At 44.0% G+C, this 26,540-nt stretch overlaps 1 protein-coding gene across 2 annotated transcripts in view; it reads right to left on the bottom strand.

The window, feature by feature from the left end:
* Positions 1-2,185: 2,185 nt before the first annotated feature.
* LOC121867705 (putative sodium-coupled neutral amino acid transporter 11) overlaps positions 2,186-26,540 on the bottom strand; it is a 66,138-nt gene continuing 41,783 nt past the window's right edge. For both annotated transcript variants that reach the window (XM_042367737.1, XM_042367745.1), the window contains 9 exons: positions 17,015-17,820; positions 11,208-11,349; positions 10,087-10,296; positions 9,770-9,920; positions 9,446-9,547; positions 8,621-8,765; positions 7,278-7,365; positions 6,713-6,963; positions 2,186-5,118 (listed from right to left, as the gene is read on the bottom strand). In XM_042367737.1, coding sequence (XP_042223671.1) covers positions 4,867-5,118; positions 6,713-6,963; positions 7,278-7,365; positions 8,621-8,765; positions 9,446-9,547; positions 9,770-9,920; positions 10,087-10,296; positions 11,208-11,349; positions 17,015-17,095 — 1,422 coding nt within the window. In that variant the 5' untranslated portion in view covers positions 17,096-17,820 and the 3' untranslated portion in view covers positions 2,186-4,866. The remainder of the gene's footprint in view (positions 5,119-6,712; positions 6,964-7,277; positions 7,366-8,620; positions 8,766-9,445; positions 9,548-9,769; positions 9,921-10,086; positions 10,297-11,207; positions 11,350-17,014; positions 17,821-26,540) is intronic.

Raw genomic sequence — 26,540 nt, 5'->3', positions numbered from 1 at the left:
GGTAATGCAGAAGAACGGCATAAGAAACTCCTACAGGGCTGGAAGCACAGGAGGGACGAGTCGAGGAGGAACGAGGACGGGTGTACATGGGTTATATCCAGGGGGAGGGTAGTGGAAGCAAGAGCGCTAGCACAGAGCCAGGGGGCAGCCATACACCCCCCACCCAGGAGGAGGCAAGCGCCATTTAAACAATGACATCTCTGACCACACCCTGCAAAATACAATGTATTTAGCAAATGCTGCAGCTACTGAGAATAGGGGGGGCCAGTCACTACCAAGAGCAGAGACGTTACTGAGAAAAAATTCCAGCTTGAAAGTCATGTACAGTACACTAATACTGACACGTTCCTTGATAAGAGAGAGGAGTTTGAAACACTACTGAAGGTACATCAACCCGATATAGTAGGTGTCTGTCCGTTTCTCGTAACGATCTTCAAGTGTGAGGTGCTTCCCCGCCTTGAGTACTGTCTCCCTGTCTGGTCCCTGAGATATGCTAGGGACTGTCAGTAGATTGAAAATGTCCAAAAGAGGGCCACCAGGCTGGTGCCGTCACTTTGGCACCTCAGCTACCCGAGAGATTAGAGCGCCTGCAATTGCCTAGCTTATACTACAGACCAAAGACTATATAAGAAAGATGGGAAAGCGTCTACATTTATCGATAAAAAAAAATGAGCCACTGAGCTCCGATCAACGCCATCTGTTGGCAACGTGGCTAAATAAAAGCCTGGCGTGCGTAAGGGCAGCTTGTCCATGTTTCCATGGTAACCAGCGAAGTGAGCTGATATTACCTTGACGTCTTTGCCTTGACTTTCTTAATGTGTATACGTGCACACACACATACAATATCACACAGTAAATTCTAAATGATCAATGATATACAGCAACGTGAAACACAAGCTCAGGGTGATCTGTTTTTGTACGTGTGAATACGGCACACGGGTGATGGTGACGCCCACTCATTGTTAAAATTCCTGGTCTTCGTGTAAACAATCAGACGATGTACAGATGACCCACGCCATCTGTTGATCCCGCGGCCAACTATATGATATGTGGCTTACACGGTTTTTTGCCTTGCTTTCCGTCTTTCTTATATAGTCTTTGACTACAGACAGGCAAGGGGGGACCTAATTGAGTTGTATAAACATCTCAAAGGGCACTACTCAGTTGAGTGTCCTTACCTGGAGCTGGCGGACGCTCGCCCCACCAAGGGTCACATCTCAAGATTGAAGAAGCCACAAGTCCAGAAAACTGTGAGAGCTAACTTTTTTGGAGTGAGAGTTGTGAACTCTTGGAACAATCTGCAAGAGAGTGTTGTGACGGCACCGAATGTGAGCTCTTTCAAGACCAGATTTAACAAGTACTAGAGCAGGTTCAGGTACATTCAGGAGCCAGCGCCTGCCCAGTACTTGCCAACAGAGCGTAACAGAGACGTGACCGATCAGTGGTGAAGAGGACAAAAGTAAAAACAAAAGTAAAAGTACAGTATGACCTAACCTAACACAAACCCTGTAGGTAGTGTTAGTGTGAGTAATCTTCCAGTGAAAAAAGCTGTGGTGTTTAATCCTCAGGTGTTGCGGTCATTTTGCATTATAAAAACAAAAAGTCTATTGTTAATTTTACAACCTTAAATGTTAACAAATTCTTCTTTATCTTATTACAAATTTAATAACAAAATCATTTCTTAGTTACCATACACTTATTTTGTTTCAGGTTAACTATTGTAACTCTTTATGGGTCTGCCTACCTAATTATCTACCACAGAAAGTTCAGACAGTGTTACACAGGCTTGCCAAGGTTAATTTTGCTCTCTCATTCTTGATCTAATTGCCAAATGACTTTTAAGGCACTTATGTTTGCTGATCCTAAGTATTTGGCCAACTTGCTAAATCCTCTGACCACAAAGTTCCAAAATAATTTTGTGTATTAGTGAGAGATCCTTCACGCCTTGAGGAGCCTAGAGCAGTACGAAATGTTCTTTTGCTGCCCGATCCTTTTTCTATACAGTTCACCCAGATTGTACAATCAGTTGCCTGCATCCATGAACCAGCTGACTTTTGTGAAGGCCTTTAAGAAAGAACTTATACCTTTCTTTTTGTAAAGCTTATGATTCTATGGAGGATGTGTGCAGTGATGGAGAATTACAGGGTTTAGAAAGTGTTACAACTTAAGGATACACGAACTGTCACTTTGTGATTTTTTTTTTTTACTTTTTTATTTCGAGAGCTAATGGCAATTTTGAGAAACAAAAGATCACCTATTACTATTCCTGTATTATTATATTCAAGCAATTAGTGCAAGTCGAACCCTGTGAGCAGTGCCACAAAGGGACCTCTTTAAGAGGTGGTGGAACTAGTTTGAGAAGTCGTGATCCCTAACTTGCACACCTGAGGCCCTTGTCTGCGAGTCGTAAACAAGGAATGGTGTCATCCCATCTCTAGCCCCATGGGGGCTACAAAATACCTACTCACCTTTCATGGAGGGAAGGAATGAAATACGAACTCACTAACTAGGAATGGAAGTACTATACCCCCTCTTGAAGAGAGGTGTGTTAGCTTGCCAACCCAACTGACCGAGAGATCATGCACCACTAGTGGGGTTTGCCACTGCCCTCACATCTGATTTCTATGACCTTAGGAAGATTAAACCTATACGACACTCAGGCTGCACCTTGACCATGCCAAGCAACTCTCAGAACCAGTTAAATTGAGATGCCAACCTTGACTGTTTCTGAATGCCCTCAAGCACCTCAAGAGTGATCCACACTCCTACTGGAGTCTATTTCATCTTGACCTTCTGTAAAGGTAGGTAAGCAAAGATCTTTAAAACAGCTTGGGTTTCCAGTATCTTCATTACATTTATTAGAATCTGAGCAAACCTGAGCAATAACTAATTCATGACTCTCTTGTGCCTCTTCCATCTCAAATTCTAGTAATAACACAATACTGAACATTGTATTGAAAATAAAGGTAATATTACTTTTGCTGGATTTGTGCATCTATTATAAATAAGTCTCATTAATTGTTTATTTTTGTTCAATAAGTGTATTGTATTGTAGTTACCTCAAATTCAATATAATCAGCAAAATAAAATATTAAGACTAAGATAGAAAGAACCAAAATACCAGAGTGCAAGACAGTGTACCTAGAGTCTTATGTGTGACAGCGGGGTGAGGGCATTTCTGCCTTCTCACCTCACTCCCGAAAAATTTTTTTGTGGTGTTAGGATGCTTACAGAAGGCAGCGCCTCAAATGCTCTTTGGCAATATACACAATAAAGCAAACGACACCATTAATATTTTCTTTCTAAAATCTTGACTTACATTTTACCTTTGTTAGAAAGTGACAGTACGTATTGACATGGAAGATATCAGAACAAGGACATAAGCACAAGGGGCAAAGATTCATACAAGAAATTTACCTTCAATCTGCTGACCTAAACACGACCAACTGACAGAAAACATACAAAACTGTAGGTGGATTTTGCAAGGTTTCCAAAGTGCTCAGAATTCCATCTTCCACCTTCTAAATTTACAACAAAATCTAAAGAGAATACACATCAGCAATCCCACTTCAATAATTATTATGCATTATTATTTTCTGTAATTTCTTTTGATTGATATATTGTATTGAATTCACACAATTATATCATTAAATATATCTTGCAGTCTTGTGACAGAGCTTGGCTATCTCCTTACCCAGAATTCGACTATAAAACCCCAACTTTTTCAACCCTAGACACTCCTTGCCCCTGTGTACAATAGTCAAAAGTGTTATAATAATCATTACACTATAATGTTGGGTCTTATTTAGCACCAACATACAAATGCTTTAACCTTTCTTTGTAATTAGATAACATTGTTCACTCATCTTAAGACCTACTCATACTGGAGTCATATTATCGTGTTTTCATAGTGTTATGGGACAATATTTTCTGTTAGTCCAGTTAATGATTCTTGATTAACCAGAATTCCTATAAAAGAGGACCTCCTTAGATATAATGTGAACAATACACTTCATTAACCTCTGGGTATAGTCCCGATATACTGAGAGTAGCGACGTGGAGGGTCCCGGAAAAGAGAGGGCACAGAGCTCAGATGAAATAAGATGGCGTCAAATTCAGATTATCGCTACTCTCTGTATACAGGGACTCTACCTTTGGGTATAGCCTCAATTCTCCTTGATGACTGTAGCATACAAGACACCATACCATGATGGTCCAAGATGAGGAGAAAAAGTAAAAGCTGTCAGGACCTGCACCAGATGGTGGCCCTCATCACTTTAATAAATAACATTTTCTTTCCCTTTCATGGACTGTGAGGTTACTTATATCACATCGAAATGTCCAAGTTACTTTACTCTGCATATAAAAGCAACTAGCCGTGACTATACAGTGGGTGAAAGCTTGCTAACCTACTGGTGAATGAACCTTAAACTAGTAAAAGCCACGATGCTTAGGCATTTGGTGAAGCAACGTCACTAACGGCAGCAACATGCCAGTCGATTTTAGTTTACCAAGCGCCATGGTCGCTTTCCTCTATCCTGTGACACCCACATGATCAACTCCTGGTCTCTCTCTAACAAAGAATGTTCAAATGATGATCCCTCTTAAAGTTTTAAAGCTCTCAAATTTCAACACCTCAAGTTTCAATAATTTAAAGCATCAGCACCTCAAAGATTCAACCTAACAAAGGCCTGTCACATTAATATTTCAAACCTCATAGTGTCATAAAAAGATGTGATACCTAAAAACTCATGATTTAAAAAACCTCTAATTTAAAATGACTCAATACAGGATAAAGAAGAGTTTCAGCTCCTCTGAACTTGGATTCCTAAAAGTTTTGACACCTTAGACCATAACTGTGACACTTCAAAATTCAATCTCTGACCGAGTACCATTCTCTTCAGAGAAGCAATAATCCATCTGAACTCCATGGGAGCATTCTGACAAAACATATATGTTGGTAAAGAGTGAGACCATACCAACGATCATTGCGACAACCCCGAAGGTGGCAACGCCCCATGCCGGCCACTTGGCGCGGGCCCACAGTGGTCCTTCCTCCAGCTTGATGTAGCACAACACAGGAAGGATGAAGGCAAGTGGTATTGCACACATGATGCCCTGAGTGAGAGAGATCTGGGTGAGTACAATACAGTAGTTTGAAATCTTAAGCAAATTGATTACTTTTTTCTCATCAAGAAATATCTGGATGCCTTAAAAACTCGCACACATTGGCTTATTTGTTTTACATAAATACCGTACTGTAATGATTACAATATTACAATATAAATATAATACATGTACAGAATACATGTTTTACTATTTTTTGTTCTCAGTCTCTTTCTAACTGAATGAACATTAATTAAAATAATGAAGAAAATTATTATGATTACTGTACTAAAGTCCTGAAGATATTCACAGTTTGCTGACTAAAAGTGAATATGTCGCTGGAGTTAAACAAAGTGTGATAACCCTGTGAAAGAGTTAGTATACTCAATTAAGTAATAGAATAGTTCTAATTAAAAACAAATTAAGAGTTTCTGAAGACAATGAAGTTGGCCTGCAGGTGTTTCACTAAGTTCTTTCTTTCAGGAAGGTGACATTGTCTTTATTTTCTAAAAAGTAAATGGAGTTGGATATAAAGTTTAATGTGAATTATCGTAGATTATACAAAACTAGTTTTTAAAAAGGTTATTAGATATCACTATTTCATCACGTCCATAAGGTGTGGTGACTCCTGTAGCACTGGTGTTGGTGTAAAGCAAAATATAGGTCATGGTGATCTGTTTTTCGGCAAGAAGTCTAGATATCACTAGATGACCATGCATGTGGAGTCTAAAAATTGTAACACACTGTGACCTGAAGAAGCAGATTAAACCACTATATCCAAGTCAGTGACACCGATCAGAGGAGTGACTTCACTGTGTTATCATACACAGGACTGGCACATTGTGACCAAAGACACACGTCACACTGACCTGTTTTAGAAGGAGTGACTGTCCCATTATATGATCAGGTTCATGAAATGTGGGGATTGTAAGAAATGATATCCATTTTTTTTACAAGCAGATCAAAGTGGCCTATAGGTACCCTTTTCAAAAGTTACTTGAAAGTATGAAGTATGGTGGCTGAAGTAATTGAATTAGTGTTGAAGAAATAATACCTCACCAACTCATTGCTCTTGACACTCTAGGATTTTATTCTGGCAGTATTCAGCTCAGAGAAAACCTGTAGCACAGACAGGGTTAATATAACGAAAATTTACCAGGAATAATTGGAGTACTGTACTATGTGTGGGCCAATACTGGATGTGGTGACAACAGCCCAAGACAAAGGTATACAAGATAAAATATGTTACCTCACAATATCAGGGAACAATTAATTATTTGATAAAAAAGTGTAGATGATAAATAAGAACAGAACAATTAGGAGAATTATTTAATAAGTCGAAAAGAAGTGATAATGTGCAGCTTCTGTTTACTGACATGACATTAATATGAATAAAACAGAGAGGTGCAAGAAGAGAGACAAGGGACCCAGCAACAATGGGAAATTAGTCACAGATGATCTATATGAAGTGTCCTGTATACGGTGGTCAGATGAGAAACAACAAAATAACTTGCATCAATACAACGCATGATACCAAGACAAGCAGATGTGAGAGGTAAGACGGGTGATATATTTAGGCCAGCCCAGTAACAGATAGGGTACTTACGTTCAGCTCGAGGACGATGCCGAGGCAGTCGGTGGAGAGGGAGAGCAGCATGCAGAAGAGAGCTATCAGGACGGAGAGCACAGCGTGGCGGAAGAATGGCTGAGGCTGATAATTGCGGAAGAATGCGGTCTCCAAGACATCCCGGGCCACGAAGCACTCAATGGGGAAAGTGAGGAGGATGGTGACGGCATAAGCTCCACGGCACACGTTCATCAGGTCGTCCATCCAACAGTAGTTCTCAAAAACATCCCCTGTGAGTGGGAACAGAGAGCTGGAAGGCCTAATGACATGGTGGTGGGGATGAGACAAGATGATTGTGCTTGGTATAAAGGACATAGGGACAGGATGCTGTCTTAGGCAGAGGCAGTAAACAAAAATAAAAATGGATAGAAGTCGATACGAGATAAAAGAAAGTACAGAGACAGTAAAGATGTAAATTGAAATAGGAAAACAAGAAAAAGGCGAGGGAGATGTTAGCCAGGGGTATGTAGGTAAGAGTCCAGTGATCACCTGCTAGCCATCATGTCTCCACCAGATGTTGCGGTATTATCTTCCTTTGACCTACCTTGAACGTGGCCGGTGAAAGTCAGGTATCCAGCCACTGAGAAGACCAGACTGAGGACAGCAGATGCCACGATGGAGATGTGAGTCACCTGCGGAGGAGATAAACACACTCATGATTCTTTAACTTGGGTTCTCAAAGATCCTTAAGTTATGTTAGGTTAAGTTATTATGTTCGGTATGATGGCGTAGAATAGGTTAGGTGAGATAAGTTTATTTACAAAAGGTTAGATCAGGTTATACCAGATTAATCAGAATGTCTTAGGTGAGGTGAGATTAATTATGTTAGAATATTTATGTTAAGGGAGGTTTGATTACATTAAATTAATCAAAAGAGATTAGATTAACATTAGGGTGGTTAATCTTAAGGTGAAATAATCTGGAGGTCTAATCTTCAGGTGGCTCAAATTTCTCACCTGACTGGAAATCTGAGGAATCATCTAGCTCACTCTGGCCACCACAAGATGATAGAAATCAGTCATGCTTAAGAACACTAACATAATTGCTGGCAATATCTTATTACCAGTTCGAATACTGTACTAACATTTGAGAATCCAGACCCATAGCTCTTTAAAACATTTCTTCCACAAATTAGACACCTAAGAAAACATATATGGTAATCTAGATGTTGTAGAGTCGTAGTTATGCAATGTTTTATGTAACTTTGGGAGCAGTGTTTGTGGGTAACAGTGAGTAGATGGGTGTGTTCCTTAAAGCTCCAGGAAAGTCGAAAAATTAACGTAAGAACTTTTTTTATATATTCCAAACAATTGGGGTTCCCAGATGGCCGAGATATCACTGAAGGGGGTTTCTATGTTAAAAATTTACTTCCTTGGTACTCTGGATAACAAGTATGGTAGTATACATCATTTCATACTTTTTTAACTTTACTACAGCTACAGCGTCTTTTGTGTGCTTGCAACAGTTCCTGCAGTCTTCATGCACTCCTTTAATACATTTCAGTGTCTCATAATGTTCCCGCACCTCTATCCTTGTACCAGCTCCCTTCACCTTGTGTCTGTTACTCACTTTCTTTCAGTGTTTTCCCTTGTTCCAGCACCCCTAACCTTGTTCCAGCACCAGTAACCTTGTTCCAGCACCCCTAACCTTGTTCCAGCACCCCTAACCTTATTCCAGCACCCCTAACCTTATTCCAGCACCCCTAACCTTGTTCCAGCATCCCTAACCTTGTTCCAGCACCCCTAACCTTGTTCCAGCACCCCTAACCTTATTCCAGCACCCCTAACCTTATTCCAGCACCCCTAACCTTGTTCCAGCATCTCTAACCTTATTCCAGCATCCCTAACCTTATTCCAGCACCCTTAACCTTGTGCCAGCACCCCTAACCTTGTTCCAGCGCTCCTGGGTGTTGTCAGCGAGGGATTCGTACACAAGGAAGCTTGAGTGGTGACACATGAAGGCGAAGCTCATGATGCCGATGGCTGAAGCCAGGTTCTCACCCCCAAAGTTCCATGCATCATCCGTTGTGGGCCTAAAGGGAGGTCAAATCAGGTCAAAGTAGGTGTTTTGAAGACCAGTGTAAGGCGAAGCAGGTCACAGGAATTCAGAATATACCTGTACTACAGATCTAAGAAAGTTCATTTTGATCATATATTAATGTTGAGAATACAAAGTTATATAAGTCCATATGAGGTGGACTGATAAAAGAGTGTACACTGTACAGTATACTGATCACAATAATTACAGTTAATACTGCTATAGGCTTCCAAGTTTCACAACCTCTAAGATGTACTGAGTGTAAGTTGGTAATCCTGTGAGTCACAACATCATACTGTACCTGTATTACAAGAGGTGTATTCATAGTAAATACATAATTACTTATATGGGGGTTCTGTTTGACGATGTTCATTAACTAGGTAAACACAGAAGTCAGTCTTGGCAATTGGACAATGGTTGGGCATCACATGATTTTATGTTTTGTTGTGTTATTGTCGTATTGATCTACCGTGTTTTGTATGATTATGACTCGATCCTAAATTGATGTATCCATGATAACAAAAGTCCTGTATTAAATATTCCTATTGACTTTTTTGTCTTTGTCACAGGATTAATACATTGCATTCAATAAGTTACTCTTGTCATTGGTGGTTAAAGCAGCTCACACTAGGTCAGTGAAGTAAGGGGGTGAGGGAGTAAACATATAGAACTCACACCAGGTCCTTCATAGTGGCCAGACGCACCAACATGGACACAGCGATGATGACGATCATTACCACCGACACCAGAGACACCTTGGCCAGTCGTGTGATGTTCCTGCAATATGGTGTACAGTCAATAAGAAAATGCTCTGCACCCCTGGGTCTGACGGCTTTTGCAACGATCACTGACTCAGGCCATGTTAATTTGGTAAGGCTGGTAGAGTACTTCTGATTGCGTGATGCATTGTATAACCAATACCTACTATGTATTCTGTATATCATGTATAGTGTCATATTGTATACCACCATAATAATAACCTTGCCAACACACACTCACCTGTACAAGGAGAGGGGGAGGGTGATGAGGAGTGTGGAGGTGGCCATGATAAACTCCCTCTTCACCAGCACTGACTCTTGGCCGATCCCTGTCACCCTGATCAGCACCTTGGTCATGGTGTCTCCCACGATGATGTTGTAGCTGATCAGCGCTGCAAAAGGTCAGGAGGGGTCAGCAGGGATGTGGAACTTACTGTAGATGGTCAAGAATAAAGGTAATAACACTTTAAAGAGGTTACAGTACTTTTTTTTACATAACAGATGAGAGAGGACTCCTAAATGAATGGGGTGAACGTGAAGTATTATCATCAAACTCACAGATAAAGGGATACATGAACTGGAGGGCGGAAGTAATGAGGAAGCCAGGCTTGCCAAATGCGGCATTCACAAGGTCTTGGTAAGTGTTAACTTTGGCTGTGCGGGCCACGGCGATCATGAGGCAGAGCGCTGTGTCCGTGATGATTGATACAAGGATCAACAGCAGCATCCCCACCCCAAACCCTGCCTCGTGCAGCGCAAATGGCATCCCTGTAGAAAAAGATGCCCACATCACATTATTGTAGATACGTACACACCACAATACTGCTGACTACGAGGGTTCTACAGGCACTTTTATCTGTATGTAATAAAATAACATAAGATTAGTGAGTCAATTCCCTGGTGAAAAGGACTGCCACAAGATGAAATATTTACCCGGGAGCCAGTGAGACAGGCGGCAGTAAGTGGTGCTATTATTAAATATACTTTCTGCAATACTGTATACACCTTTTTTTACCGAGCCTATAATAATATCCAATCATTTCTGTCTATAAGATCTTTTGTTGTTTATGAGGTAAGAAAACCTTTGTTGCTCTCACAAAGGTTACTTTAATCAGCCAATCAGACGTTTTATTGTTCTCATAAAAGTGACTTTAATCAGCCAATCATAGGCCTTCTGCTAGTGCATACATAACAAAGCGGAACACTAAAAGCTACTCCTTAGGCTTATTATTATATACAAGTTGGCTATATAACACAAACGATAATAATGCTCTTTTTGTGGCGGGCGGAGGGATAACGAGCCTAATAACTATAACAAAGGATAAACGATCACGGTAACATAACGCCTCATTACCTCACAGATGCCAACAAGTAAATATATCAAATTTTAATCATATTTTTTGTGTAAACATTTGGTGTTTTATTTATGTGGGATTTTACATGATAACAAAGAATTATAGTTTACGAATCATTAACGTAACTGCAAATACATATGAGGCTTTGAGCTAACTAAGAATGATTACCAAAAATAATATTAATTATTTAATTGTTAAGAGTACATAGCTTGTCGCCCACCTATAACACCTACAACCACCTACAATATCTACAACCCACCTATAACATCACTACCAACCCCTAGAACCCACCTACAACCCACCTACAACCCACCTACAACCCACCTATAACACCGCTGCCGACGATGGAGTTGATGTAGTTGAAACTGGTGAAAGACAGAGAGCTCTTGTCTTTCTTGGGGTCAGCATCACCCTCGTACCCAGCCAGTCCCGGGGGTATCTTAGGAGGCTCGTCCGGGGTGGCCAGCTGGAGGGGGAGGGCACGTGGTTAGTGTGGCAGATGGTGAGTGTAGGTGGGGAGTAGGTGGAAGGGGTGGGGAGGGTAGGGGTGGGGGAGGGCAGGTGGGGGAAGGGTGGGTGGGGGGAGGGCAGGTGGGGGAGGGGCAGGTGGGGGGAAGGGGTAGGTGGGGGAGGTAGGTGGGGGAGGGGGGAGGGGGGTGGTGGGGGGAGGTGGGGGAGGTAGGTGGGGGAGGTAGTGGTGGGGGGAGGATAGGTGGGGGAAGGGTAGGTGGGGGTAGGTTAGGTAAAATAATCCTTGGCTATAGTTCCATACACACTGAAGCCGTCACTAGGAACACTGCGACGATACCTTAGAATAGTCAATTGTAAATAATCTGAAATGCAATACAGAAATGGATAAGAGAGTTTTGATATAGCCAAGATTATTTAAATAAGATAATAGAGAGTAACCTGATAGCATTACATCTTAACCATTAAGTCTATTACAGAGAGAGAGAGAGAGAGAGAGACGGTTCACTTACTTTACCCCATGACTAAGGAAAGACAATTTCGCATTATCTTGCCTTTAATTACCTTTAATATCTTATTGTGTTCTTTTTTTTTATGTAATGGTGTGTGTGTGTGTGTGTGTGTGTGTGTGTGTGTGTAAAAAAACAAAATCATCTCGTTCAATAAACTCTACAACTCTTGGGAGATTCCTTTTGTTGACACCCTATCTCTTGTTCTTCCTTTTCTCTTATTCCACCCTCTACTGTTTCTTCCTTTTATTTTCTATCCTTCTTCTCTGAATTTCACACTCATCCATCTTGACTTCTCCTCTTTCCCTCCCGTCTATCAACGCCTATCCTCTCTTCTCAATCATCCATCAACATCCTCCTCCTCCCTCCTCCCTCCTCCCTCCTCCCTCCCTCTCTCTCTCCCTCCCTCCCTCTCTCCCCCTCTCTCTCCTCTCTCCCTCCCTACTCCCAGGTCTATACACGCCGATATGACTAAATTGAGTCATTACTGAGGGCTTCCTCGGCCTGGCAGACCATATCATGCCTGGGGCTCTCCTACACCCACGGACTTACACTCACACTTCTACAACCACGACCTTACACTCATACACCCACACCCTCCTTCATCCACTTCTTGTCTGGTTTTTACATTCGCCGGTAAGGATAAGATCAAAATTAATGTTTTGGGGATATTTGATAAGCCGGAAGATTAATTGGTCCCTTTTTTGTTGCGTTGTTAGCTCAATGAATACCGTTTCTGACTAGTTAACGTATTGCCTGATGACCTAACTGACCTAACTGACTAGCTGACTACGACATTTTCTCCCGACCCGCACGGCTAACACAGTCAATCAACACTACTCGATTAGTCTTGATTTTTCGCAGCTATTTACATTTTTTTTATGATCAAATACGTCTGACTGGAGTGTAAGACTTGTACAGAATGAACAATGCGACTCCTGTTGTCTCGGTAGGGTTGTCAAAATCCTTCGTCCATTGTGTCATAATTATTGTCTCACGCTAAATCGTTAAAGATATTTTCTTGGGGGGAGCGAATGTCTGTATATACCTCGTATCGTTAAAACAATAACACCGTTCTGCTCTCAGGGCCAGACCATTAGAGAAAACTAGACACAAGCACTCAGGGGGGACTAAAAAAATAATCCTAATGAAATTCACAAGGAACCGTACGATAACTCGGTTCGTTGGCGGGAGTAAAAAACAAAAACTAATTGATGAGCACATGTAAAAAACATCCTAAATTGGACTGAGGTAGCCAGGATGTTGTAAATGAAACGCTCACATTTTTAAATTTAACTATAATAGACCAAAAGCGTATTACTGGTTGTTTACGAATGACATCAGACAAATCATCTGGTTCAAAATTGGTTACGCTGGCACAAAAAATTAAGTTATTATTGCCCGAGTTAATTCTGCCCCAGTAAGTTAAATATCACACTACAAGAGAAACAAATGAACTGAATTGGCTACAGCAAGTCTTATTACAAAGTTGGTTGGATCGCGTATGTCTGATTGGCTGGTGGAGGCTGAACACAACTTATCCTCGCATGAGCTAAAACAGCGAAGAAATGCTGTCTGCTGGTGGGTAGTCTGTCTAATCTAACCTAACTTAACCATAACAAGAGTAACTAACGAAAATTACGTCTGTTTGAATGAGCTATGATCCAATACAGTATCAGTAAGGATTAGCTAAAGATGCTGAGAGGCCGCCGCACTGCCTAGTACTTGGGGGACAACAAATCACCAATATCTATTAAGATCAACAGAAACACGAGTTACACAATTAGTTAAGTTTGCTAGAAGGAACGAAAACATCATCCTTACGCGTGTGAAAGTTTGCTAATTTGCTAAACCAACTCATGGGCGAGGACAAAGATTCTTAAAAAAGTTCCTTATGTTAAATCTTCCTACAAACTGAGAATCTGACAACGTTATCAAATTAAGTTCCTTTAAGGTGTATCATAAACACAGCGTGGAAAAAACAAACTAAAAAATGCTTACAAATGTATTAAAATCTGGTTATAAAGTGAAAGGTCAGAGACAAGCCTAGTTAAATGTGGAGGGATTGTACCGTAGAGTTGTGACAAGGTTAGTTTCTCATTCACTCCCATATTATATTACGTAACTCTCCGTTATATTACTTCGCTATACTATATTATTGGATGTAGTTAATCTACTGTCTAGCACAACAACAACATGCCTACGTGGTGTTTGTCTTACCTCTAATGCGTCAAGAATTTCATTAACAGTAGTGTGTCCTTGAAGCTTACCGTGTTGACGCGTCAGCCCCCCACCCATCCTTCCCACACACCTCACTCTACCACCATTAGCATCACTACCACCCTTCCACCACCACACCTCACTCTATCAGCATCACTACCACCATCAAACCTCCATACTACCACCAACCTCCGCACTACCACCAGCACAATCCAACTACACCAGCATCATCACCACTCCTACTCCACACCATCACCACCACTACTCCACACCATCACTACTCCACACCATCACCACCACTACTCCACACCATCACTACTCCACACCATCACCACCACTACTCCACACCATCACTACTCCACACCACCACCACCCCACCAAACATACCACCACCACCACATAGCCACAGAATGCACCCAGGACCCCGGGCATAAACGCATAGTCATTGCTACACATTATTTGCTGCAGTATTTTCACATTAGATTAAAGCCGCAGTGAGTAGACTGTGCAGCTTTCTCTGGCGGAGTCCTGACTGTCTTTTAACCGAGTCAGATGCACCAGTGATTCCATAAAGTATTAGGTTTTAGATTTTTTTAGGGGATTTATAGAATCGTATCCCCTTAATTTCTTACGTTTAGAGTTATAAAAAAATCGAATCCCCTTAATTTCTTACGGTTGAGGTTATAAAGAATCGAATCTCCTTATCCACAATTCTTACGACATGCAGTGTGAGTGTTGTGATGTATTGATAACCAAAGAATATAATAGCATATAGTCGGTTACATTTATTAAGCAAAGAAAACCGTGAGTTATTAGGCGTTTGTGAGCTGTGTTTAAATTGGTATTCGTTTGGAAAGGATTCGTAGGCGTGAAAGAAGAAGAAGAAGAAGAAGAAGAAGAAGAAGAAGAAGAAGAAGAAGATGTTAAAGAGGTCTTATATGATGACATGATTTGTTTACGTCACCACACACAATGATGACATCAGTACCAGCTACTACCTGCCTAAATACTGATGCTCGTTCCTCAAGTAAGATACGAACCTAAAACCGTGTCTTCTAATTTTCAATCACGCATAAACTAACCATTAAGGAATTATCATTAACATATTTACAAATAAAACGAATTCAGAACGTTTGGGTTTGGACTTCATGTAAACTAATGTAATGTAATCTAACCTAACTGTGGTCCAATTATTGCAATAAGGACCATTAATATGATATTTCCCTTTATCTCCTCTGTTAACCCTTCAGTAACGAACCTATTATACTTCAATTTACCTCCGGGTGACATTCACAAAGGCTCACACGTTAAATCTTTCCCCCCTAAATGGAGATGTAAGACTCCCCACCACCTCCCTCCCATCTGAAGACTCACTCAGGCTACAACACAAAAGGGTCGACCAAATTGAAATCGAAATCGCGCCGAGATCCTCTTGTGGGTGGTAGTCCCCACTCCCCCCACCCCCCACCCCCATCACCAACACCCCCTCGGGCAAAAAAATTCAATCAAACGGCTTGAAAAATTGAATCAGGTAATCTATATAATGTTTATATATATATATATATATATATATATATATATATATATATATATATATATATATATATATATATAGGATTATATAAAGACGGTTAGTTGCTTTAACACATAACTGCCATAGAGAACAACGGGCATATAAACAAGGTACAGTCAGTGAAGTGTTTGAGATGCTTGGCTCAGATTCAAGTGACCTGGTCCGTATTCAACACCTCCTCCTAAGCCCCCCACCCTCCCTCCCTTCACCCCAACATTCCATATACACCTCACCAACGCTCAGGAACTCCCCCCTCACCCCCCCAGGACGGTGTAGGTGGTTCAACATGAGATCCGTGGAGATGATTTCCTAATTTGTCCGGATCGCGAGCATCACTTATGGTAATACTGCTGGAGGCAATTTTAGGTGGATTGTGGGAGTTGGAGGAAGGTGGGGAGGTGAGGAGGAGGGTGAGGGAGGGGGAGGGGAGGGAGGTGAGGTGAGGGAGGAAAGGTAGGGGAAAGGTGAGAATCGGGAGAAAGTGAAGGAGGTTGGAAGAAGGTGGGAGGGGAGAAGTTGAGAAGAGGGGAAAAGGTGAGGGAGGGAGGAGGAGGAGTGGAAGTGGGTGGGGTAATGAATCACACTTTCCATGAAGACAAAGCCAGTGAGGATTGGTGGGAAGATGCTGAACCTTCTCACCCTTGTCACTCTCCCACACACACACTCTCACACACACACACTCCCACACACTCTCTCACACGTGTCACTCTCCCACACTCTCTCACCCTTGTCACTCTCCCACACACACACACACACACACACACACACACACACACACACACACACACCTCTCATCCTTGTCACTCTCCCACACACACACTCTCCCACACACACACTCTCCCACACACACACTCTCCCACACTCTCTCACCCCTTGTCACTCTCCACACACCTTCTCACCCTTGTCACTCTCCCACACACTCTCTCACCCTTGTCACTCTTCCAACCACACACACACACACACACACACACACACACACACTCTCCCCACACACACACTCTCACACGTGTCACTCTCCCACACACACACTCTCCCACACACACCTCTCACCCTTGTCACTCTTCAACCACACACATACACACACACACACACACACACACACACACACACACACACACACACACACACACACACACACACACACACACACTTCCCACACACTCTCTCACCCTTGTCATTCTCCCATCATCTCCTTATGCTACACTCTCAGGGAAGGCAAGGACCACCTACCACCTACCCGCAGTAAATCACTTATACTGTTATGAAGGCGAGGTGAGCAAAGAACAAGACAAAGGGCTTAATAGATCAGCAACAGGTGGGAAGGAAAGACAGGTACGTGGCAACAGGAAGTAGGGGCTGACCTGTGGCTGGGGCTGAGGAGGGGCGGTGTCCTCCAGGATGTAGGTCCTCTCGTTGACGGGGAAGGCTGTAGGACTCGTCATGGTGGAGGTGTTAGCGGAAGTCTTCTACTTGTGTTGTGTCCGGAGTGACTGAGGTTGTGTCACTCTATAACGTCTCTAGTACTTGTTTCTCCCCGCAATAACTGTCAGTGGCTGGTGCCTCTCTCTCTCTGTTTACTTCTATCGTAAAAGATTTCCTCTCATCACTTTAAACATCTGTAGTAATTTTTTTGTAGGGCGACTCATGCGCACATAGCTTCACTCTCCTCACTTCTATTCTATTTTGCCTTTAAAAATTTGTCTTTGCTGGGAAACGTGAGGTTACCAGAATGTTGGAGGTGACGCCAGACACTAGCGTAGAGACTCAGGAGATAATCAGAGACCTTCCAAGATAAGTGGCCGTGCTCGGGAATTGTTTACAGTGGGACGTGTGGCCGCTGGTACCTGATCTGGGCGTCAACAAGAACGAGGTGGTCGGAGTCTCATATTTGATTCCCGGTAAGCGTAATGTAGTTATTTGGTGAAGACTAGAGTTGTTTAATGTCTGCTTATCTACTTAAGAGTTTAATCGCTTGGCGCAGTGTCGGAATGAGACTGTTGAAGTAACCGATAGCTTGGTGAAGAGTATAAGGTCCCTTGGTGAAGTGTTAAGGTCCCTTGGTGAAGTGTTTAAGGTCCCTTGGTGAAGTGTTAAGGTCCCTTGGTGAAATGCTTCTGAGTAACGGTGACCTGGTCGGGGCGCCACACCCTTGTCACACCACCATAACCTGTAAAAAGAACGAGAGTATAAAGTCAACAACAATAACAACAGCACACAAGATCTAAGAACAAAATGCTAAGGGGGATCCAAGGGGGAGGGAAGGGGGTGGGAGATTGGGAAAGGGGTTAAGGGAAGGGGTGTGGATGAGGCAGGAAGGGGCGGAGAGAGACTAAAGGGGGGAGGGAGGCAGTGAGGGGGGGCTTAATAATTGTCACTGATTCCATATAATTAATCATTATTCTCTCACTTATATTTAGAATCTATGATGACCTTTAACTTACAGGTCTTCTTGAAGGTCATCTGAGATAATTTTAGTGTGTGTGTGTGTGTGTGTGTGTGTGTGTGTGTGTGTGTGTGTGTGTGTGTGTATAAAGTCACAACATGCACACTGACGTCAACGTTAACGAATAATACACAACACAATCCAACACAAGACAGACCAAGATGCAATTCTCTGGAAAATAGCAACGAAGAGAGAGAGAGAGAGGGAAGGAGGCGATCTCTAGGATTCTCCGTGAAATAGACAATTTTCTGGACGATTTCATTGGCTGTCGGCGATGTAAGCTGCAACCAATCAACGTTAAGCTGGCACCTTCAATGATGGACGGTCAGTAGTGCTGAAACTCGCTATAAATAACGTCTCTCTCTCTCTCTCTCTCTCTCTGCTAAGGGATTCAGCTCTTATCTTAAACTTTCCGGGAAGGACGGCCGTGTTTACAGAGCTTTTTTGTCCTAGGCTGGCGAGGGTGATAGAAGTAAAGCAGCCTGTGAAAAAAAAGCCACTACACAAAAGGCCATTGGGAATAAAATTATGAAAAAGCCACCAGCAAAGTCACAATACAACCTTCTATAATGGTAAAAGCCTGTGTGTATATGTGTGTGTGTGAGTGTGTGTACGGCTCAGCTCCAAGACTATGAAAACAAAGAGACCTGAAACTTTCCTCCCATACACTGCCAATGTTTACAGTAAGACAACCTTTCCCTCAGAACCTCCACCCCCCCTACAGACCTGCCAGACGTAGTGACACCGCCGCCACCCGCACCAGCACAAAAATGGAAAAAACAGTTATATTATCTCCCTAGCCCATCCCAGTGACTTAGAAACCCCACTATAAATCAAAACATCCACAATAGACTAACCCAAAACCGTCAAAAATAGATAAATAGTAATAAAAATAAAACAGAACGAATAAAATAGAAGTTATCGTACAGGAGTCCAACATGGCTGCTGCCGCTTCCCCATCCTTCACACCAAGACACGTTCACTTAATACCAGACAAAAGCCTTGGGACAATGTTTCTGTGTTTTATCCCAAGAGAACCAGTTAAGTCTGTGTGTGTGTGTGTGTGTGTGTGTGTGTCGTATCTCCAAGACCATGAGACCTTGACATTTCACATGCATACTAAAGAGGCCCTGGGGGTATGCATCTACTTCACTTTTCTGATTTGGCTAAAAAAAAAAATCCTTTCTGTACATTCTGGAAGGATTTCTCACAAACCTAACCTAACCTACCATCCATTTCTATTTTTTAATTAGGTAAAATTGGTTAGGTTAGATGTTAGGTTATTTCTAAGATAATTTTTAGATCAATATAAGTCTTTTATACTAAATATTTTCAAACTACCCTAACCAAACCTAACCTAACCTCTAACATTCACAGTTTATTAATTATTATCATCATCGTTTTAAAGCCATCTTACTCCCCACCACCTCCCTCCCCACAAGAGCCAGTAATATAACACAGTGCCTCAGCTCCGGGGTTGTGGCAATAATTTGGAGGTGCCACGTCAACTTGATCGCCAGGGTGTGATCCTCTTACCTGGACCCGGCGATAATGACACCACCTAATACTGTGAACCTTTACTCCCTGTCGAGGCTTTTATCCGAGAGAGAGAGAGAGAGAGAGAGAGAGAGAGAGAGAGAGAGAGAGAGGGGGGGGGAGGGGTTTAATCTCGTAATTGAAGACTTTAAGCGTGGTTGGATGTGTGTGAGTTACGTTCACACACACAAAAAAACCATACCAACAAATTGTACAAACCCTCGACCTTAATAACTTATAAGAACCTTTTCGCCTCTAGTGTAATAATTCTGAGGTTATATTTTTTGTTGGTACGTTATTCTTATGTTTTACCTTTATCTAAATGTCCCAGAGAAGTCTTCTTTCATCTGAAGTTATGAGACACATTTATCGTGTGAGCCTTTGTGAGTCTGGATTCTGAGTATAAAGAAGCAAGGAAGGAAGTGGAGTGATGAAGAGGAGGAGTTTGGGGTGGGGGAGTGCAGGGGAGGAAGGGCTTGGAGGTTGGGTGGTGGGGAGAGGTAAGGAGGTAGGGGACGGCGGGGCTTGGGGAGGGGAGAGGAGGAGTTTGGGGTGGGGGAGTGCAGGGGAGGAAGGGCTTGGAGGTTGGGTGGTGGGGAGAGGTAAGGAGGTAGGGGACGGCGGGGCTTGGGGAGGGGAGAGGAGGCGGCGACAGCGCTTCCAAACGTACGACGACACACACCACAACAAATGTCTTGAACGGGGTAACAAATGGACGCAAATCTCGTTTAAAACTCCTCTAGGGACAAAACTAATTACATTACCTTGATATATCGGTTTAAATATATAAATATGTTTGTTTTTTATTAGACTCAGTTATAATATTTCACCTTTTTAATAATAGTAATAGCGAAATGAATAACTGAAATTACTTAACAAATTTCTACTACTCTAAATAGGGGTTCGTATATTCAGCTCCTTAAATATGTCTTACTACTACTACTACTAACACTGTGATTACTATTATACGACGACTACTTTTTACTACTACTACTACCTCGCCTGCTAAAGCCACGAGTAAAGACCACCAGAGCACTACGGTCGGCCGCTTTATCTGCAATATGACCGCCACCACGACAAAGGTGTTGCACGAGGTGACTAATGGACACCACACTGCATTAAACCGGGACTAAAAGCTGTGTTAGTGAGGGGCGGCGGTGGGTGGCACTGGTGATGGATGGGTGGCATTGATGGGTGGCACTGATGGCGGTGGGTGGCACTGGTGATGGATGAGTGGTCTTGGTGGAGATGGGTGACACGGTGGCACTGATGGTGAGGGTGGGTGGCATTAGTGAGGGTGGGTGGCATTAGTGGGGGTGGGTGGCGGTGGTATTTAAGGGCGGCGGTGGGTGGCCAAGCTCGACACAATGGTGATTACGGGAGAGTTTTGGAGCGTTGGTAAAGAGGATGGTTCAGCGGAGGAATGTCAGAGGTTGGTGTGAAAGTCGGCCAATGCCGCTTTGACTCCACCACACACACACACACACACACACACACACACACACACACACACACACACACACACACACACACACGTGGTAGGAAGTAATGCTAGGAAGGATGTGAAGGATGTGGTAGAGAATAGTAGTAGTAACAGGAAGGATGTGGCAGGAAGGATGTGGTAAAAGGGATGTGTTTAATTCGGTGGCGGTGATGGCTGGCCACAAGACGTCTCCCTCACCACCCTGTCTGCCACCCTGTCTGCCACCCGCTCCTCCTTGCTTCCTGTTGGAGTCTAGTCTCTCTCTCTGTGTGTGTGTGTGTGTGTGTGTGTGTGTGTGTGTGACTTGCTGACGCCAAAACGGAAACTGTCTGAGCTCTGAACACTGGTCTAGGTCAGAGAGGGGCGAGAGGAGGAGAGTAGGGGTGGGTAAGGGGTGAGGGGGGAAGGAGGGGTAAAGGGGAGGCAAGAGAAGGGGATGAGAGGAGGGAAAGGATTAAGAAGTGGTGATAATGGTGGTTAGGAAGGAGGGAGGAGGGGCGGGAAGGGGTTCGCTCTGATGATATTAATCTTATTTGCTTCCGCTTGATTACTTTTTAGGAGAGAGAGAGATTACCCTCCATCGCATTTCCTTTCAGTCTTATCGTTTTCCCCCTTATCCACCTCTCCCTTTTTCTCTATCTCTCTCTCTCTCTCTTTCCACCTCGAGACAATGCAGATGGGACGGCGAGACAAAGGCCTAACTAGAGATCTGGCCAAATCCTCCACAGTGACAAAATTTCCTGACGTTTCCCCTCAAGAATTCTGCCCCGTTTTCTGTCAGATTAAGTGGCGCAGGAGGAGAGGAGGAGGAGGAGGAGGAGGAGGAGGAGGAGGAGGAGGAGAGGAGGAGGAGGAGGAGGAGGAGGAGGGGGTTAGGAGGTAGGAAATAGTGTTGTAGGAGGAAGTATAGGAGGAAGAAGAAGCGGAGGAGGAGGAATGGAAATGATGGTGGAGGGTGTGTACAAGAACAGGGAAGAGGTGGTGGAATGGAAGTGGAGTAGGATGAAGTAGAAGGACAGCGGAAGAAGAGATAATGGTGGAGAGGAGGAGGAGGAGGAGGAGAAGGAAGACGAGGAAGAGAAGGAGGAGGAGTTAGGGTCGTCGTCACTTTGCTAGTAAGTGGCAGAGGGTCGCGGCCGCCCTCCTGCTAAATGGAGTGGTCTTGGATCCTGCCACACACCATGACCTGGCAGCAATGGGGGTGAATAGTGGACAAGTGAGAGGGTGGAGTGGGAGGAGGTGGGTGAGTGGGTGGGAGGAGGTGGGTGAGTGGGTGGGAAGGAGGGGGGTGAGTGGGTGGGAAGGAGGGGGTGGAGTGGGTGGGTGAGTGGGTGGGAAGGAGGGGTGAGTGGTGAAGAAGGAATAGGTGGGTGAAGGGGAGTGGGTGGTGGGGAGTGGGGAGTGAGGGGGGGGGAAGTGAGGGAGGTGGATGAGAGGGAGGGTAAAAGATGGAAGATGGGAAATGGACATAGAGGAGGAGGAGGAGGAGGCTGGATGGCGGATATGGGAAGGAAAGTCACCAACTGGGGATATGGACGTGGCCTCTGTGTGTGTGTGTGTGTGTGTGTGTGTGTGTGTGTGTGTGTGTGTGTGTGTGTGTGTGCGTGTCCGGAGCCACTCACACCACGACCAAGGCTTCTCTTATTATAATGGTCAGGGCTGTTTATTATATGACCCTCACACACACACACACACACACACACACACACCCCACGTCACCCCTCACCTAAGTCCTGTCCTCCTCCCCCTCCCTCACCCGATACCCTCCTCCACTGATGGTTCAGGTGAATTGAGCTCCGGACAACCTTGTATTTAACGACGCCTCAAATATTATGATACATTAGTTAAAAAGAGTTCAATTAATGAAACAAAAATGATACACTTGACAGGAGAAAGAAGAAGAAGAAGAAGAAGAAGAAGAAGAAGAAGAAGAAGAAGAAGAAGAAGAAGAAGAAGAAAGAAGAAAATTAAGGAAGAAGTACATGGTGGTGATGATTTTGGGAAGATTCAAGAAAAGAAAGAAAGAAGAGAAAGCATAAGACCTTTCTATGTCCTTCAACGACGAAGGGAAGAGACAAGAGATGAATGAAGAGAATGAGAGAAAGAAAAAAAGGTGGGAGGAGAGAGGGAGGGAGGGGAGGAAGGGAGAAAGAGAAAGAGGGAGGAAAAGGAGGAGGGAAAAGGGGGAGGAGGGAAAGAGGGAGGAAGGAAAAGGAAAGAAGGAGGAAAGGAAAACTGAAGGAAGGGCGAGATGGAAGGAAAGGAGATACGGAAGGAGAGGGAGGGTGGGAGGGGAGGGAGGGTGGGAGGGAGGGGAAAGGAGGGAGGGAGGGAGGGAGGGGGTGGGTGGGGAGGGAGGGAGGGAGGGAGGGAGGGAGGGAGGGAGGGAGGAGGGAGGTGGGAGGGGGAGGGAGGGTAGGAGGGTAGGGAGGGAGGGAGGAGGGTGGGAGGGAGGGAGGGAGGGAGGGAGGGAGGGTGGAGGGTGGGAGGTAGGGAGGGGGAGGGAGGGAGGGAGGGTGGGGAGGGAGGGAGGGAGGGGAGGAGGGAGGGGGAGGGAGGAGGAGGGGGAGGAGGGAGGGAGGGAGGGAGGGGGTGGGTGATGCTGTATCCTCGTCACCATGACAACACTCATCATCTGACAATAATCAAGAACTGCCAACCCTTTATACCTAACTGCAGTGACCCTAACTACTTGTACTTCGACCCTAACTTGTACCTTGCACCTAACTACAGTACCTCGCCTAACTACCGTACCTCACACCTAACTACTGTAACCTCGCCCCTAACTACTGTACCTCACACCTAATTACTGTACCTCCTAACTCTGACCTCCACCCTAACTACCGTACCTCGCCCCTAACTACTGTACCTCACCCCTAACTACTGTACCTCGCCCCTAACTACTGTAACCTCACCCTTAACTACTGTACCTCACCCCTAACTACTGTAACCTCGCCCCTAACTACTGTACCTCACACCTAATTACTGTACCTCACCTCTAACTACTGTAACCTCACCCTTACTTACCGCCCCTGCCGACATGAACGTTTCTTCGCCTCTCTTGGCAAATGTCGGGCATAAGTTCACAAGTTTCTTAATTCAGCAAATTGAAAAAAAAAAACGAAAATAATGACGAATGTTTGGCAGATATAATACAAAAATTATCACAGGAGAAGAAAAAAAATAGTTTCCAAAATAGTGAGTGAGTGAGTGAGTGAGTGAGTGAGTGAGTAGACTGCTGGGCTTATAAAAGTTGTACGGGGTCAAGGCAGTGGGGGTGAAGGCGGGAGGAGAACTCTTCCCGCCAAATGTCAAGAGCAGGGCGGGAGGCAGCAACACTTAACACTGCTGACACCTGTTGAAACTTCCTTGATTGGGTGACGGGTGGGTGATGGGTGGGTGAGGGGCAGTGATGGGTGGGTGAGGGCGAGTGATGGGTGGGTGAGGGCAGTGATGGGTGGGTGACGGGCGAGTGATGGGTGGGTGAGGGCGAGTGATGGGTGGGTGAGGGGCGAGTGATGGGCAGTGGATGAGGGGCAGTGGACACATATAGTGAAGTGGGTTTGTAAAGGAGAAAAAGAAGTAAGTCTCACAAACACACACACACACACACACACACACACACACACACACACACCCACACACACACACACACACACACACACACACACACACACACACACACACACACACACCACACACACACACACACACACACCCACACACGGCTTCAAATCCCAGAACGTGCGACTAACATTGGTCGTGTCCCTTGAGAGAAGTAATCCTGCAGATGAGGCTTGACAATACCTGAATGGTGAGGGAAGAAATGGTGCCACCTCACCCACACCCCACCCCCTTAGTCCTCCCTCCCCCCTCTTCAGATGTCCCCTTCCCCTTAGTGTCTCTCTCCCTTCAGACGCGTCCTCCAGGGGAAGTAGGAGGGGTAGGACAAAGAAGGTTCCGCTGTGAGGTAGTTACGTGTTCTTCCCTCATGCTGTGGTGATGATGATGGAGGTGGTGATGGTAGTGGTGATGGTGATGGTGGTGGTGATGGTGATGGTGGTGGTGATGGTGGTGGTGGTGATGGTGATGGAGGTGGTGATGGTGATAGTGATGATGGTGGTGGTGATGATGATGATGATGATGATGATGATGATGATGATGATATCTGTAGTGGGGTGGAAGAAGCTGCTTGTTCGGTCATTTTTTTCTCTGTATATGTCTATCTCTCACACACACACACACACACACACACACACACACACACACACACACACACACACACACAACAATAGTAAATGGCCCAAATGAAGACAAAGCGAGAAAGATAAACAAGCTGTTGGGGCCAACTATTGTTAAGTTCACCATCTATAGCGAGATAGTGAGCACAGCCAGCAGCCTTCACCACAACTCCTTCCTGTTACTGGCTCAAGAATCCTTCCCTCCTCATTTAGCTCCTCGCCGATGACCCACAGTATACTAACACCAGCGGCCATCTTATACACTTGAGAACGATCATATATAACTTACTACCATGATCGGAACTATATACTGCAGATTTCTCAGCCAGGGTGTGTATATATATGCTGGGTAGGTGTGTGTGTGTGTGTGTGTGTGTGTGTGTGTGTGTGTGTGTGTGTGTGGTGTGTGTGTGTGTGTGTGTGTGTGTGTGTGGTTGTGTGTGTGTGTGTGTGTGTGTGTGTGTGTGTGTGTGTGTGTGTGTGTGTGTGTGTGTGTGTGTGTGTGTGTGTGTGTGTGTGTGTGTGTGTGTGTGAGGGCGCTGAATAATGACTGTTGGTTCCCTGAACACTACAGCAATATTACCCAACAAGTATAGTGTAAACAACAACAACCAGCAACAACAAACAACAACATAACAACAACACTAACAACAACAACACTAACAACAACAACACAAACAACAACACTAACCAACAACACTAACAACAACATAACAACAACAACACTAACAACAACAACACTAACAACAACACTAACAACAACAACTTTAACAACAACACTAACAACAACACTAACAACAACACTAACAACAACAACAACAAACAGCAGCATAACAACAACACTTTAACCAACAGCAACAACAACAACAACACTAACAACGGAACAACACAACAACAACACTAAAACAACAGGCAACAACACTAACAACAACACTAACAACAACACAACAACACTAACACTAACTAACAACGAACACAAACAACAAAATCTAACGACAACACTCAACAAACAACTAACAAATGACGCTAACAGACAATGAGCAGAACTGGGCAACAACAACTAACAACACACTAACAACAACACTAACAACACTAACAACACTAACGGCAGACAACACTAACTAACCGGACAACAACAACACTAACAACAACAACACTAACAACAACACTAACAACAACACTAA

This window comes from Homarus americanus, unplaced genomic scaffold (assembly GCF_018991925.1).
Source record: "Homarus americanus isolate GMGI-L3 unplaced genomic scaffold, GMGI_Hamer_2.0 scaffold32583, whole genome shotgun sequence".
Lineage (NCBI taxonomy): Eukaryota > Metazoa > Arthropoda > Malacostraca > Decapoda > Nephropidae > Homarus > Homarus americanus.
The sequence above is the reverse complement of the archived record's forward strand: the minus strand, read 5'-3'. Positions and strand labels throughout refer to the sequence as shown.